Source organism: Anomaloglossus baeobatrachus, chromosome 9 (genome assembly GCF_048569485.1).
Source record: "Anomaloglossus baeobatrachus isolate aAnoBae1 chromosome 9, aAnoBae1.hap1, whole genome shotgun sequence".
Classification (NCBI taxonomy): Eukaryota; Metazoa; Chordata; class Amphibia; order Anura; family Aromobatidae; genus Anomaloglossus; species Anomaloglossus baeobatrachus.
This window is the reverse complement of record NC_134361.1, coordinates 2200266-2217213: the sequence shown is the minus strand read 5'-3', so window position 1 is coordinate 2217213 and position 16948 is coordinate 2200266. Positions and strand designations below refer to the sequence as shown.

The window sequence follows — 16948 nt, the reverse complement described above, 5'->3', positions numbered from 1 at the left end:
ACAATCTATTGCATCATCAAGAACTTCAAGGAGAGAGCTTCCATTGTTGCCAAAAAGGTTCCTGGTCGCCCAAGAAGGACCAGCAAATGCCAGGACCGTATCTTAAAACTGTTTCAGCTGCGGGATGGGACTACCAGCAGTGCCGGGCTAGCTCAGCAATGGCAGCAGGCTGGTGTGAGTGCTTCTGCACGCACTGTGAGGCAGAGACTGCTTGAGCAAGGCCTGGTTTCAAGGAGGGCAGCAAAGAAGCCACTTCTCTCCAGAAAAAAAAACATCAGGGACCGACTGATATTCTGCAGAAGGTACAGGGAGTGGACTGCTGAGGACTGGGGTAAAGTGATTTTCTCAGATGAATCCCCTTTTCGATTGTTTGGGACATCTGGAAAACAGCTTATTAGGAGAAGAAGAGGTGAGCGCTAAGACCAGTCTTGTCTCATGCCAACTGTTAAGCATCCTGAAACCATTCATGTGTGGGGTTGCTTCTCAGCCAAGGGAATCGCACCACTCACAGTCTTGCCTAAAAACACAGCCATGAATAAAGAATGGGACCAGAATGTCCTCCAAGAGCAACTTCTCCCAACTCTCCAAGAGCAGTTTGGCGCCCAACAATGCCTTTTCCAGCATGATGGAGCACCTTGCCATAAAGCAAAAGGTGATCACTAAATGGCTCATGGAACAAAACAGAGATTTTGGGTCCATGGCCTGGAAACTCCCCAGATCTTAATCCCATTGAGAACCTGTGGGCAATCATCAAGAGATGGGTGGACAAACAAAAACCAACAAATTCTGGCAAAATGCAAGCATTGCTTATGCAAGAATGGACAGCTATCAGTCAGGATTTGCTCCAGAAGATGATTGACAGCATGCCCGGGAGAATTGCAGAGGTCCTGAAGAAGAAGGGTCAACACTGCAAATATTCACTTGCTGCATTAACTCATTCTAATGTCAATAGAACCTTCTGGTCTCATAATATGATTGCAATTATATTTCTGTATGTGATGTAAACATCAGACAAACAATTAAAAACCAGAGGGCAACAGATCATGTCAAAATATAATTTTGGTGTCATTCTCAAAACTTTTGGCCATGTCTGTACACAGTACCGGGAGTGGACTTCCCCATTCCATGTGGAGTTGTCCCACAGAAGACACAGACACAGAGTGTAGTAGGAAGGGACACCTGTTTGCTACACCCGAATACACCCACCAAAGGTGACCGGTCACTGGCAACTTGGTTTACCACTGGACTTGTGTGTGATTCTTGAACTGTGAATACACCATTGATCCCCATTCCAACCTGGCACACCACCTCCAGCAGCCATTACTCCCGTGTTCCGACACAGGGCTCCAGGACTACACCTCCCCTACCCATGGAGGGGATCCAATCTTGCTGCCCCGCTCCATCAGCCCTGGGTGCCCCATCACCAGGCAGCGGCGGTGTCACCATCCCTCACCGCAACCCACGGGTGGTGTCACAGACATCGATCCCCTGTAAATATCCCCTTCTGACGGTTGTGAGGACGGACGGCCGTGCGAGCCCGGGTCCGGTCACCACTCGAGCCGCAGCAGCGAACACGGATCCGAGCGGCCCCAGAAACGGCAGCGGCCCCCGTCTGCAACACTTGTGTTTGCACATGGAGGTTCTGGGTTGGTGTGACCCGGAAACCAGCAGACTGGTCACTATTCTGTCAGCAGCCCAATGAACCAGATCCAACCTGTCGGCAGCCTCTTTTATTAGCCGGCCTCCAGGGAATGCCGGTAGGTAAGAGGCAGTATACAGAGCCGAGGTCTAGCAGCCACAGAATACTGACCCCCCTGCTGTATCCGGGGGTCACACCAGTCAACACCTTTTACAGGATCAATATTGACTTTTAGGACTACTATCTCCAGGAGGTGCACTAGAGTTGTATGTAAAGCGCTGTGGAATTAACAGCGCTATATAAATGATAATAATAATAATAATAATAATAATAATAATAATAATAATAATAGAGTCCCACTGGGTGTGGAGGAAGCAGCAAGACTCCCCCAGCCCAGGCCCTCCATCATACAATCATTGGGGATTTACTCGTAGACCTCTCTCTTTTTCATACACCATGACCATCTTCCATCGCATAAACTGACATTAATATCATAACTACAGCATCAAATCCCCTTGGAAAGACCAACTCCATCATTATAATATGTATAATACAGGTGGCGGAAAGGAGTGATTGTCCTGCGCACAAGGAAGCACGAAAAACAGAGAACCAGAAGCTGGAAATGAAGGCCTCAAAACCAGAAGCTGGAAATGAAGGCCTCAAAACCAGAAGCTGGAAATGAAGGCCTCAAAACCAGAGGCTGGAAATGAAGGCCTCAAAACCAGAAGCTGGAAATGAAGGCCTCAAAACCAGAGGCTGGAAATAAAGGCCTCAAAACCAGAGGCTGGAAATAAGGCCTCAATAATCTGTGTTTTCACAGATACAAGATCATTTACAATCTCTAGCGGTGTTCACATGCGGACTGTCTGACTGAAAAAATAAAAATTATGGTGATATCTGTTTGTTACAGATTAAATTAACCCATACAAGTCTACAGGTCCGTGTAAAGTTTCAGACAACACAGAGATGGCACCAGGGTGCAGTCCTGTGATGAAGGCCAGGTTCACACCGCTGCCTGAGCTGCCCGTGAGAAGAAACAGCAGAAAGATGGCACCAGGGTGCAGTCCTGTGATGAAGGCCAGGTTCACACCACTGCCTGAGCTGCCCATGAGAAGAAAAAGCAGAAAGATGGCACCAGGGTGCAGTCCTGTGATGAAGGCCAGGTTCACACTGCTGCCTGAGCTGCCCATGAGAAGAAACAGCAGAAAAATGGCACCAGGGTGCAATCTTGGAAGTTAGCTACTCCCCAGCCATTTCTATGGCACTTGGGAAATGCTGTGTCCACGCTGCGGATTTTTCCGCAGCGGAAATCGTGCGGATTTTCGTCCGGAAAAATCTGCAACATGTCAATTATTGTTGCGGATTTTCGTCTGGATTTTGGCTATAAAATTATAGGAAAAAAAAAAATCTGCACCAAAATCCGTGGTAAATCCGCACCTATGAAAAGGTGCGGATTTTGCGGGAAAGCTGCGGATTTTGATGCAGAAAAATCCGCAGATACATAGTCCCGTGGGCACATAGCCTAACAGGAGAGTGTAAGTGACGTATCGTAGCAGGAGGACAAGCAAGGAAACGTCACCTCACTTTTCTGGATGAAGGTCGCACCGATATTTTTATTGTCTGATTCAGATGAGAAAGTCACTGATGAAGCGGAAGGTAAAAGCTGAGACTGATTAAGAGCAGGGGCCGGTGGTCTGGAGTCTCAGAGTGGGATTACTAATTACTGTCTCAGACCTCTACGTACGAGGAAAGCCCAGCCACGTAGTGCAGCGTTGTGGGTCAGGGTGCCACTGGCGACTGCTCAGCCTTTACCTCCAGTCATCTCCTGCCATGCCTGACCCGGATTATACTGATGGCCTCCGTGTGTGGTGCTCATGACTCGCCCACCCCAGGGCTATGGGACACCCGGTGCCGGGCCGGACTAGTCCGGTGGTAGTCAGTGGTGGCTGGGCCCGGCTCCGTGGCCCTGGTGGGTGTCAGTTGAATATGTGGCGGATGACTTTAAGTTTGTATTCGTGACGCCACCTGTGGTCTGCGGCTATTAAGCCGCCGCTGCTGTGTGAGGCCACCGGGATGATGTTATAGCAGCAATGGTGGTACTGCTCCCCACAGGTGGAGCAATGCCCGGGGCACAGTTGGTGCTTGTGGAAGTCTATGGTGCTGTGTGACTAACACGGTGCAGGGCCGACAAGCAATGAAAGAAACAGGCACAAACAGTAGTCTCTTTACCTTCTCCTCTTTTACTCGGCAGAAACTTAGTCCAGGGAGACCGTCACAGATGGTAAAGATGATCCGGCCGGCCTGGAAGTGCCTGGGGTGATCTTTGGCCAGTTGAGTATGAGGCCTACTCCTTAATCTTTCTCTGCTGTTTTAGGACACTGCACTTTAGGTTTGCAATTGCCCTCTTGCTGCTGGGACTTGTTGTTCGTCCCCTTTTCTGTGTGGTAGACTGCGCAGGCCCTCTCTGGTGCTTCTCTGCTGGAGCCCACACCAGGCCCTTGGGATGCAGTTGTACCTTCAGATTGCTTCTGGGACAGGGGGCTTGCAGCTCTCCTGCCCTCCGGATTCAGCTACCAGGGATGGATTTTATGCCGTGGCAACTACAGACTCCGATGTCCGAGTCTCTGCTGTGCCTCTCTGCTCCCCTTGCTTCACTGGGCCAAGCTATCCAAGCTCTAGGCCCCAGTTTCACAAGGCAGCACTACTCTGCGTCTGCACTCTTTCACTCCTGTCTCCAGACTAACCACTACTTCCTCCCTTCAGCCAGACTTAAGGAATCCTCCCTGAAGTTCCAGGTTCAGAGCTCCCTCTGCTGGCCGGAGGGAGAATTGTGTTGAGTGTTAACTTACTGGCCAATAGATCTCCCAATTACCTCCAGGCTCAGCATTAACCCTTTGGGAGGGCAATGCTGTTGTGGCGACCAGGTCCTGGGGCGCCACACTCCCCCTTAGTTAAATTCAGTACTCCCGGACTGTAGAAACAAACATGACATGTTAGAACATTTCATCCCATTATGGGAGGCGCAAATACTTTAACGTTACAAACTTAAACATTACTATAAGAGTCCAGTGTGGCTCCCTGCCGGGTGTCCATTACACTGCTCCATGGGGGACCCGCCGCGATCAAACCCCCAACGTAGGCTCTGGGCGTGCGTCAGAGCATTGATGACCCCACTCTATGCACGCCGGACGGGTTTTTCTTCAGGGGTGTCGAGCACACTGGTGCTAACTATGAACAATTTAGGTGTTGGCCACCCATAGTCCAGTGGCCCAATTGTCCATTTTCGCAATCAAAGAAAAAGAAAACATTTTGTGCACAACATGACAGACATTTTGCATAACTATGTACATTCTAATAAATACTCCTTCTTTTTCCCTTATACAGTTGACTCTCTATACCTTGGAGGGGGTTGTCCCCGAGTGCTGCGCTGGGACCTACGTAGCTCTGGTGTTTGCCCCTGACTACGTGGTGCGTCTTCTATCTCAGCACTACAGGTGGGCCTAACCCCAATAGGTAAGCGTGATGGTTGCCTTTGTGGTCTAAGAGTCGCCAAGGGTATGACAGGTTCACCACTGACAGGGGGTTGATCCTCCTGTTCCACTGCTGGCGTGTCATCTCGTGCTGGAGCGGACGGTTCTTTAGGTGGATCCGGAACCTTTTCTGTTTCTGGCGCGACCAACTGCGGAAACGTCAAAACTGGTACCACTATGGCATTGTTTATTCGGGTCCAAGTTTTGGGGAATTTTCCAAGGATGGTTTGAATCATCTCCCCTTCTTTCTCTTGACTTTGGGGACTTCCTTGTACTCCTTCCATTTCTCTTTGGATTCTGCACCGTTCAGGGCACGCTTTCAGGCGGTCTCGAGAAATTGCTTGATAGGTCTTGCCTTCATCCTTGCTTATGAGGCATACCTTACTATTGTCAAAGTTGGAGGGGATAATGGTGTAGGGCTCGTTTTCCCACTGATCATCCAATTTATGCGTCCTCCGCTTCTTCTTGAGGACTTGTTCTCCAGGTGCTAAGGGAGTTGCTGGGGCTGTTTGATTGTAATGCTGCTCTTGTCTCGTTCTTGCTTGAGACAGGCTCCTCTCTACGCACTCCTGGACCTTACGGTACCGCTGCTGCCGTTCTGTATCCCAATCCTCTATTTCTTGAACCGCCTCAGGCGACACAGTCCCCATCTCAAAGTCTACAGGCAACTTGCCAGGTCTGGCTCGCATCAGGTAAGCGGGGCTGCAGTTGGTCGAATTTACTGGGATATGGTTGTACAGGTCTACCAGATCTGGCAACTTCTCTGGCCATTGGTTCCTTTCTTCCAGCGGTAGGGTCTTCAGCATATCAATAACCACATGGTTCATTTTCTCACACAGTCCATTGGTTTGGGGGTGGTACGGTGTGGTTCGGATTTTCTTACAGCCGTACATGTTACAGAACTCTTGGAACACTTCGGCCTCGAATGCAGGACCTTGATCAGTCAGTACCCTTTCCGGATAACCGTGAGGTCGACAAAAGGATGCCTGGAACGCTCTAGCTGCTGTTCTGGCTGTCTGGTCCTTCACAGGCACTACTACCAGGAAACGAGAGTAATGGTCCACAATGGTGAGGGCGTACACATAGCCTGACCGGCTTGGTGTTAACTTCACGTGGTCCAGGGCCACCAACTCCAGGGGCTGCTTCGTGACAATTGGCTGTAGGGGAGACCTTTGGCTGGCATCATCCTTCCGCCTCAGGTTACACGGGCCACAGTCTCGGCACCACTTCTCGATCATCTTTCTCATGTGCACCCAATAGAACCGATCACGGAGTAGGGCCTCCAACTTCTTCCACCCGAAGTGTCCTGCGTTATCATGATACGCTGCTAGGACCATTGGAGCATCCCTCTGCGGAACCACTATCTGCCAGACAAGTTCATTTGTTCGCCAGTTGACATATCTCTTGCAGAGCTTGCCTTGGTAGGTGAACAGTCGTCCCCTCTCCTTCCACAGCTGCTGGGCTTCCTCTGGAGCGTCTGGGCCAAGATGGGTCTCAGCTTGCGCTAGCTTCTCTTTGACCAATCGCACGGCCGGGTCACCGTTCTGTGTCTCTTCCCAATTATGGTGGAGTAATGGGTTGACCGAGACCTCGTGCTGGCTTGAGCGCTTCACTCCCACAGCATGCTCACACTGGGAAACACCTTGGTGATGGAAAGCCGGTAACTATCTCTTCGAGTTCATCCAGGTCTTCTCCAGACTCGGGTAAGTGAGGCATTCTGGACAGCGCATCAGCATTGTTATTCTTCTTGCCAGCCCGATACTTGATGGTAAAGTCAAAGTTAGACAGCCGGGCCATCCATCGCTGTTCCATCGCACCTAACTTGGCTGTTGCCAGGTGTGTCAACGGATTGTTGTCCGTGAAGATGGTGAACTTGGCCGATGCCAGATAGTGCTTGAAGCGTTCAGTCACTGCCCAAACAATAGCGAGGAACTCCAGCTTGAAGGAACTGTAGTTTTCTGGATTCCTTTCTGTGGGCCGAAGCTTCCTACTGGCGTACGCTATCACCCTCTCTCTGCCTCCCTGTACCTGGGACAGAACTGCTCCCAGTCCCACGTTGCTGGCGTCTGTATACAGTACAAACGGTTGGCTGTAGTCAGGGTAGGCCAGAATTTCTTCTCCCGTGAGAGCCCCTTTCAGCCGGACAAAGGATGTTTCCAGTTGGCTGCTCCATTCAAATGGAGGGCTCTGCTTCTTAGCCTGCTTTGGCTGGCCCACCAGGAGATCTTGAAGGGGCGCTGCTATCTTGGTGAAACCATCAATGAACCTTCGGTAGTAGCCCACCAGTCCAAGGAACTGCCGCACCTCCTTCACTGTGGTGGGTCTTGGCCAGTCCTTGATTACAGTGACTTTCTCCGGATCAGGTGCCACACCTTCTGCGCTGACCACATGACCCAGGTACTGTACCTTTGGCTTCAAGAGGTGACATTTGGACGGCTTGATCTTCAGGCCATATTTCGACAAGGATTCAAACACTTCTGCTAAGTGCTTCAGGTGGTCCTCATAAGTCTTGGAGTAGACTATGACGTCATCCAGGTACAACAGCACGGTTTCAAAGTTGTGGTGGCCCAAGCAGCACTCCATCAACCTTTGGAATGTCCCTGGGGCGTTGCAGAGCCCGAATTGCATACAATTGAACTCACAGAGGCCCATTGGTGTCGTGAATGCAGTCTTCTCCTTGTCCGCCTCTGCCACGGGAACCTGCCAATACCCACTGGTGAGATCCAAGGTGGAGAAATAGTTAGCTGACTTTAAGGCTGTTAGTGACTCCTCTATTCTGAGCAGTGGATAAGCATCTTTATGTGTAATGCGGTTAATTTGCCTGTAATCTACGCACATTCTCATCGTACCATCTTTTTTCTTTACGAGCACTAGTGGAGCTGCCCAGGGGCTACAACTATCTCTGATAACCCCAGCCTCCTTCATTTCCCGTAACATTTCCTTGGCACACTGATACTGTGCGGGGGGTACAGGGCGGTATCTCTCTTTAATGGGATGATGATCACCCGTGGGGATTTGATGTTTAACCCCTTTCACCTGCCCAAAATCTAGGGGGTGTTTGCTGAAGACCCGCTCGTACTCCTGTACCACCCGGTAAACCCCATGCTTTTGGTGCGAGGGGGTGGAGTCGGTGCCTACATGTAATTTTTGGCACCAGTCTTCCGGCTGCCCCTTGGAGCCATTGTCTTCCGCCTGGTCGGACGGGATCAAGGGTTCCACTGCTTTAATGGTATTGTTGCTGACAGTGTACAGTTTTGCTACAGTGGCGTACCGGGGCAATTTGGCCTCCTCCTCCCCACAATTCAAGACACGGACGGGCACTCTCCCCTTGCGGACGTCCGCTACCCCTCTGGCTATCAGGACTCCAGGCCTACTGTCTGAATACACCGGTTCTACCAAGGCATGGTAATCCTGACCCTTGAGGCCTATTGCTGCCCGACACCATATCAACATTTCACTTCTTGGGGGTATTACAATGGGGAGGGGGTCACTTACCCTCACACTGCCAATTTCTCCTCCGGCCAGCTCTACCTGCGGCCTCCTCATCAGGGCTCTGATCTCCCTCTGTAGAACACGCTGCTGCCCGGAGCTGGCAGTTTCAGACGCCTGTTGCAACAAAATTATCACTTCGGCAATACAATTTTCCATCACATTTGTACCAATGGTTACCAGTGGGTCAGATTCTTTGTGATCAATATCTACAATTATCATCCCCTGACATGGCAATTCCACCCGCCCCACTTTAATGGTTACTTCTTTGTACCCAATTTGAGGTAAGGGCTGACCATTACTGGCCACAATTGTTAAATCATCATCTGGGCCATGGTCAATGTCTGAATCAGCCCAATATCTTTTGTACAGTTTGTGGGGGATGGTTGTTACCTGGGACCCCGTATCCAGGAGGGCATTCAAAGGGATCCCATCCAGCACAATGGGAAGGACCGGTCGTCCTCCCACATACTTGCTGCGGCTGGGGTTTGAGCCGGGCTTCCTTACACCTGGGGGTTGGCTCCTGGCCCCAGGCTCAGCCCATTTAAAGGACAGCGTCGTGCAATGTGGCCCGCCTGGTTGCAGTGGCGGCAGATCGGTTGTCCTGTTGAATCATACCGGTCTGTGTCTCTGCCTCGGGTCGGCGGAATCCTCCTCTGTCGCATCCATGGGACGTCCTCTGGGCTGGAGGCCAACTCGATTTTTCCAGGCGAGGGGGTCATTTGTAGAGACTGCACAGTCTTGGCAAGGGCAGCCACAGTCTTGGTCAGCTCTCGGACCTGCTGTCTGAGCTCTGCAGTGGGATCCTTATCCAGGGACTGCGCCTCAGCCCCTGCAGTGGCTCGTGTTGCAGGCACCACCCCGGGGTACGTGATAGCAAGAGGCCGGAGGGGTACTGGGTCATTCGGTATAGATTCTCTCAGTACCCTGATGGCCTGGTCCTTAAACTTGGCAAAGTCCAGAGCAGGGTTCTGCAGGACCAGGATACGCAGCTGGGTCCTGTGGGCATCTGACAGGAGCCCCTCTATGAACTGCTCAGTTAGGAGTTTGTCTTCTTCACGTACACTCTCTGGATCCACCTGTTTAACTGCTTTCAGGGCCTCCTGCAAGTTTAAGGCATAGTCCCTTATGCTGTCTGTGGCCCGCTGCTTGCACCCAAAGAATCTCATCTTTATCTCTGCTGCGGTGCGGGTGTCAAAAGTACTCTTTAGCTTGGCCAGTATCTGGGCTGCTGTCCCTTTATCTGTATCAGGCCAGGACTTCGCTTCACGCTGGGCTGCGCCGGCTAGCTGTCCCATTACTATGCCCACCTTCTGGCTCTCAGTCAGCGGATACACCCGGAATAAGCTGTGCAGGCTTTCTCTGAAGTCACTCAAGGTATGGGACTCCCCGGAGTACTGCGGCAGCCATTCTGCTCCCGGTATGTACGGCATGGTGATCGGCATTACCGGCGCTACAGTGGGGGCTGGGGCGACGGCGACTGGGACTACTTCGGCCGGTGCTGCGGCGCCTTGGGCGATGGCAGCCACCTGGTCTCCCTCGGAGTCGGACATCTTCCTCCCCCTTAGTGAACCTTACCAGGCTCCGTTCACTTTTCAAATTTTCCTCTGGGTCGCGCGGGGTTAACAGCGCTCTGCTCTGATGGCGCGCTCCCTTCGCGCTCTTTGTCAGGCACGCCCCCCTTCTTCCTGCGCTCGGCGCGGCTAATGGCGGCAGCAATTTACAACCAGTAACACAGTCTTTTACACAGTTCTTCCGGCGCACAGTACCCGGTTAGACCGGGCACGAAATCCTGTTCGTGACGCCAAAAGTTGACTCGCCCACCCCAGGGCTATGGGACACCCGGTGCCGGGCCGGACTAGTCCGGTGGTAGTCAGTGGTGGCTGGGCCCGGCTCCGTGGCCCTGGTGGGTGTCAGTTGAATATGTGGCGGATGACTTTAAGTTTGTATTCGTGACGCCACCTGTGGTCTGCGGCTATTAAGCCGCCGCTGCTGTGTGAGGCCACCGGGATGATGTTATAGCAGCAATGGTGGTACTGCTCCCCACAGGTGGAGCGGTGCCCCGGGACACAGTTGGTGCTTGTGGAAGTCTATGGTGCTGTGTGACTAACACGGTGCAGGGCCGACAAGCAATGAAAGAAACAGGCACAAACAGTAGTCTCTTTACCTTCTCCTCTTTTACTCGGCAGAAACTTAGTCCAGGGAGACCGTCACAGATGGTAAAGATGATCCGGCCGGCCTGGAAGTGCCTGGGGTGATCTTTGGCCAGTTGAGTATGAGGCCTACTCCTTAATCTTTCTCTGCTGTTTTAGGACACTGCACTTTAGGTTTGCAATTGCCCTCTTGCTGCTGGGACTTGTTGTTCGTCCCCTTTTCTGTGTGGTAGACTGCGCAGGCCCTCTCTGGTGCTTCTCTGCTGGAGCCCACACCAGGCCCTTGGGATGCAGTTGTACCTTCAGATTGCTTCTGGGACAGGGGGCTTGCAGCTCTCCTGCCCTCCGGATTCAGCTACCAGGGATGGATTTTATGCCCTGGCAACTACAGACTCCGATGTCCGAGTCTCTGCTGTGCCTCTCTGCTCCCCTTGCTTCACTGGGCCAAGCTATCCAAGCTCTAGGCCCCAGTTTCACAAGGCAGCACTACTCTGCGTCTGCACTCTTTCACTCCTGTCTCCAGACTAACCACTACTTCCTCCCTTCAGCCAGACTTAAGGAATCCTCCCTGAAGTTCCAGGTTCAGAGCTCCCTCTGCTGGCCGGAGGGAGAATTGTGTTGAGTGTTAACTTACTGGCCAATAGATCTCCCAATTACCTCCAGGCTCAGCATTAACCCTTTGGGAGGGCAATGCTGTTGTGGCGACCAGGTCCTGGGGCGCCACACTCACAGCTACAGACTCGTATTGCAGATTGACCCGCGACGCCAATCAACAGTCCCCAAGATGTCATTCTGGCCACACTGATCACAAAAAATGGAAATGTGAAAAGCCATGTAGATTATCATGGAAACATGTTCTGTCAGTGAAAAACACAAATGGATGAGGTACGTGAGAAACGGAGGTCAGAACTGGCGCCTGCACTCAAGATGGCACAAGAGCCGCACCTGCTGCACATGAGCCAAGAGAGCTCCGCACCCAGGATTACAGCTCCACTCACCATCCAAAACACAGCAGCCGGAGCAGTGCTAATCCTATTCATCAATCAAGTTATCTACAGACTGTGGGGCAAAACTCCCACCACCGCATGATGTATGAGGATCAGAGAGCCGTAAGGATGTGACACCAGCAGAAGAGTGAGCGCAGCTCTGGAGTATAATAATATTATTATTAATAATAATAATAATAATAATAATAATAATAATAATATTTATTTATAGAGCACCATAAATTCCATGGTGCGGTACAAGAAAAAGGGTTACATACAGAATACAGGACACTACGCGGATCAGGAATGTGTGTACACAGTCAGTACACCAGCAGAAGAGTGAGCGCAGCTCTGGAGTATAATATTTTTATTATTAATATTTATTTATAGAGCACCATAAATTCCATGGTGCGGTACAAGAAAAGGGGTTACATACAGAATACAGGACACTATGCAGATCAGGAATGTGTGTACACAGTCAGTACACCAGCAGAAGAGTGAGCGCTGCTTTGGAGTATATATAATACAGGTGTGAGAAATATAGTATATCCATTCATGCCAGTCATCTGCCAATCATACATATTTCCACACCTTCTGACCTGCATCAAGACTAGGTCACACCTAATAAGGATGGAAATCCAATACTTCCATTCTGGAACAAATGGTAAGAGGAGAAAGGTAATCATAGGGTGGTAGAAGCCTCAGACTAGATCAAGATCCCCTGGTGACAAAAGTAATTCAGCTAGGGAAGTGGGCGAGCAATTGCTAATTCCAGAGAAGCTTCAAAGGGGACCTGCAAACAAACAGGCACATGGGTAAAAAGGATAAAATTGGGGTGTGCATAGCTCCCACAAATATGGCAGACATATTTCCAGCCTCAGTACAGCAGGACCACGTAATACATATTTTGTCTTAATTGTGGGATGTACAATAGACACGTCATATTTCCTAGCTATGAATAGATAAAATCATAATAGGAAACATGATGGTTATATTTTCCATGTGGGACACTGAGAGGAGGAGATATGAAGAAATCTGCCATTTCATAATTCTCTGGAACCTGAAGGCACATCCCGTGTCCAGTCGTGTCATAGGTCACCAGGTAGGCGGTATGTGGGAGGTACATGGGTTATTAAAAACCAAAGCGGACATTTTGGAGGGGTTCATTTCAGGAGAGGTCATGTCCAGTAAACTTGTGGGGAGTACCAAGGATAAGATTGGCTCCACAGCGCTTCCCATGTGCTCAGCCAACACCAGACCTAGTCACAAGGAAATGGGTAACTGACTCACATGTACATCTGCATGCACCTATATCTTACTTGTATCTGCATTTCTGACCAAAATATCTGTAAATTTCTTGTATCTAGTCTACCCTTAAGGAGATTAAATATACAAATTAATCCTGTGTTGCTTTTTATCTCAATCCACGAATCCCATGTCCGTGTGCTCATTTGGTATTATACGCTATGTGGGCTGGCTTCTGGCCCGATATAAGCCTGGGCTGCTAGCAGGACTATATCTAACTAGGAACAGGTTGCAGACTACCAGTCTGGCAGGGCCCTGTTTCACTGGAGCTAGTGAAAAGGGTCTGTCGGCCTGTCAGGGTTGTGAGCGAGTGGGGTGTTGCGTGGCTTGCTCTGTCTCCCTCACTGTGCCCACGTGGACAGGGGGTGTCAGTGTAACACTGTGCCAAGTCAACCTCATGTACCCCTTGATACAACCTCACGTGTTGGCGAAAGTGACGATCCCCGTATCGCGTGGCTCCAACGTATTAGAGACATCAGTGGGGGGTTACAAGGTGCGGTTTTAACAGAGATTGGTGGCAGCGGTGGGATGTTTACGTGACCCGCAGCTGTTCATCATAGGGGATCACGCAGACATCAGTCTAGGTATCTTATACTAAACCGCGCATATATTTAAATCGCCTTGCTTGACACATGGAAGGTGCTGTGGAGCCAATAGTTTACTTGGTACTCTACACACATTACTGGATGTGACCTCTCCTGAGAAGAACCCCTCCAAGATGTCCACATTGGTTTTTAATAACCTATGTACCTCCCACATATCGCACACCTGGTGACCTATGACAGGCAAGACATGGAATGTGCCTTCAGGTTCCAGAGAATTATGAAATGGCAGCTTTCCTCATGTCTCTACCTCTGAGCGTCCCACATATAACCATCATGTTTCCGATTATGATTTTATCTATCCATAACTAGGAAATATGATGTGTCTATTGCTTTCCAGTTATTATGGGCCGATACGCACGTCCCACAATTAAGGCAAAATATGTGTTATGTGCAACCCGGACACTGAAAATATGCCTGCCATGTTTGTGGGAGCTACACACAATCCAATGTTATCATTTTTACCCGGGTGTCTGTCTGCAGGTCCCCTTTGAATTTTCTCTCGAACTAACAATCGCCCGCCCACTTCCCTAGCTGAATTACTTTTATCACCAGGGAGTCTTGCTCTAGTCTGAGGTGTCTACCTCCCTAGGATTACCTTTCACCCCTTACCATTTGTTCCAGAATGGAGGTATCAGATTTCTATCCTGAATAAGTGTGACCTAGTCTTGATGCAGGTAAGGAGGTGTGGAAATGTGTGACTGGCAGGTGACTGGCATTAATGGATATATAGTATTCCTCACAACAGGACACTATGCGGATCAGGAATGTGTGTACACAGTCAGTACACCAGCAAAAGAGTGAGCACAATTGTGGAATATAGTACAGGACACTACACGGACCACTAATGTGTTTACACAATGACTGCACCAGCAGAATAGTGAGCACAGCTCTGGAGTATAATAGAGGGTACTACACAGATCAGTAATTGTGTACACTGACTGCATCAGCAGAAGAGTGAGCACAGCTCTGTAGTATAATTCAGGCCACTATGCAGATCAGTAATATATATGTACACAGTCCGTATACTAGCAAAAGTGTGAGCGCAATTGTTAGGATATAGTACAGGACACTACACGGACCAGTAATGTGTTTACACAGTGACTGCACCAGCAGAATAGTGAGTGCAGCTCTGGAGTATAATACAGGAGGTAACTCAGGATCAGTAATGTAATGTATATACACAGTGACTACACCAGCAGAATAGTGAGTGCAGCTCTGGAGGATATTACAGGAGGTAATTCAAGATCAGTACAGGAAAGTAATGTGGTTTACTCCCAACATTTGACTTTTTATTAGATTATTTCTACATTTGAACAATGGTTATTGTAGGAGAATCTTTCCTGTGCGTTCGTCATATGATGGATAATTTGCAGAATAATATTATTGATAATAAACGACTTTGTTTTGTAATTATAGTAAATAGAAAAACAAAACCCTGACACACTGTGCAGCTGAATGACAGATTTCCGGTCACTGCTGAGAGGTAATAAGCTCCGCACACACGTTCTCCTGGAGCAGGCCTCATGTTACAGGGGCTTCTGGACCCCCATAGTCCTCAGCACCCCTAATCCTGCTCCTCCACATCAGACTGTCACACATGGAGGCTGTCTGCAGGATGTCGCACACTCTGGAGGTCTCACAGATGTCTGAGCAATGCAGAGTCCTCCCAGCCCCAACTCCCCTCCTGTCTGTGGTTGGGCAGACATCTCCTCCCTCTCCCAGCATCACCGAGGAAGAGAAGACAGGGGCAGAGCAATAACAGGCCATGGTGCGGGCACAGCCAGACTGCTCAGCAGCACAGAATGCAGCCCACTGCTCAGCAGCACAGAATGCAGCCCACTGCTCAGCAGCACAGAATGCAGCACACTGCTCAGCAGCACAGAATGCAGCCCACTGCTCAGCAGCACAGAATGCAGCCCACTGCTCAGCAGCACAGAATGCAGCCCACTGCTCAGCAGCACAGAATGCAGCCCACTGCTCAGCAGCACAGAATGCAGCACACTGCTCAGCAGCACAGAATGCAGCACACTGCTCAGCAGCACAGAATGCAGCACACTGCTCAGCAGCACAGAATGCAGCCTGGCCATGCCCACAGCCAGGGGGGGGGTTCGTACTCACCAGCTTTGGTTTGTTCTTGCTGTCCTCTTGATCATTGGGTTTTCTTTTTGGATTTCTGCCTCCCAGCAGCTCGGAGCTCTTCCCCGGGGAGTCCTCTCCTCCAGCAGCTGCTTGCTGGTTATCCATTATTTGCTTTTAGAAAATCCCCCCCAACAATCCTCTTGACAAATCTGTGTCACCCAGTGGCGGGCGGGTGCAGGGTGGGTGGTGGGAGGGTGACTGGGGTGACAAACGCCTCCTATTAGCTCTTTATTGATACTGGCTGTCTCTTCCCTCCTGTACCCTCATCAGGCGGGCTCCTCTAACATCTGCAAAGATTGTGACCCCCTGCTGAGCCCTGGCACCCTCCAGAGGACCCCTCAGCTTCCTCCAGCCCTGGCACCCACTCCCTCCAGAGGACCCCTCAGCCTCCTCCAGAGGACCCCTCAGCCTCCTCCAGCCCTGACACCCACTCCCTCCAGAGGACCCCTCAGCCTCCTCCAGCCCTGGCACCCACTCCCTCCAGAGGACCCCTCAGCCTCCTCCAGCCCTGGCACCCACTCCCTCCAGAGGACCCCTCAGCCTCCTCCAGCCCTGGCACCCACTCCCTCCAGAGGACCCCTCAGCCTCCTCCAGCCCTGGCACCCACTCCCTCCAGAGGACCCCTCAGCCTCCTCCAGCCCTGGCACCCACTCCCTCCAGAGGACCCCTCAGCCTCCTCCAGCCCTGGCACCCACTCCCTCCAGAGGACCCCTCAGCCTCCTCCAGCTCTGACACCCACTCCCTCCAGAGGACCCCTCAGCCTCCTCCAGCCCTGGCACCCACTCCCTCCAGAGGACCCCTCAGCCTCCTCCAGCCCTGGCACCCACTCCCTCCAGAGGACCCCTCAGCCTCCTCCAGCCCTGGCACCCACTCCCTCCAGAGGACCCCTCAGCCTCCTTTGCACGCCTGGAGCCTTTTTCTCTATTTTTCGCCTCTCTTTAGTCTCCCTTTAAGGCAGCAGAGAAAGGAGTTGTCAGCTGCTCCCTCCCCACCAGGAAATGAATCTGCAGGCTGAACAATCAAGGGCCTATCCGTGCATGTGCTCATCCTGTGCCAGTGTCTGCGGCCACATTAGGCGAGTGTCACCATGGCTGACAATGAG

The 16948-nt window shown here is 51.0% G+C and overlaps 1 protein-coding gene across 6 annotated transcripts in view; it reads right to left on the bottom strand.

Moving 5' to 3' along the window:
• The window catches only part of DIAPH2 (diaphanous related formin 2), a 1791241-nt gene extending 1774653 nt beyond the window's left edge, over positions 1 to 16588 (bottom strand). For 4 of the 6 annotated variants that reach the window (XR_012725273.1, XR_012725274.1, XM_075323049.1 and 1 more), the window contains exon 1: positions 15826 to 16586. Coding sequence is in view for 4 of the 6 variants with exons in the window: in XM_075323049.1 (XP_075179164.1) it covers positions 15826 to 15951 (126 nt within the window). In the remaining 2 variants the exon portion in view is untranslated. Of the gene's footprint in view, positions 1 to 15825 lie in introns of all 6 variants that reach the window. The other 2 variants (XM_075323052.1, XM_075323050.1) reach the window with 2 other exon arrangements.
• Positions 16589 to 16948: the final 360 nt, after the last annotated feature.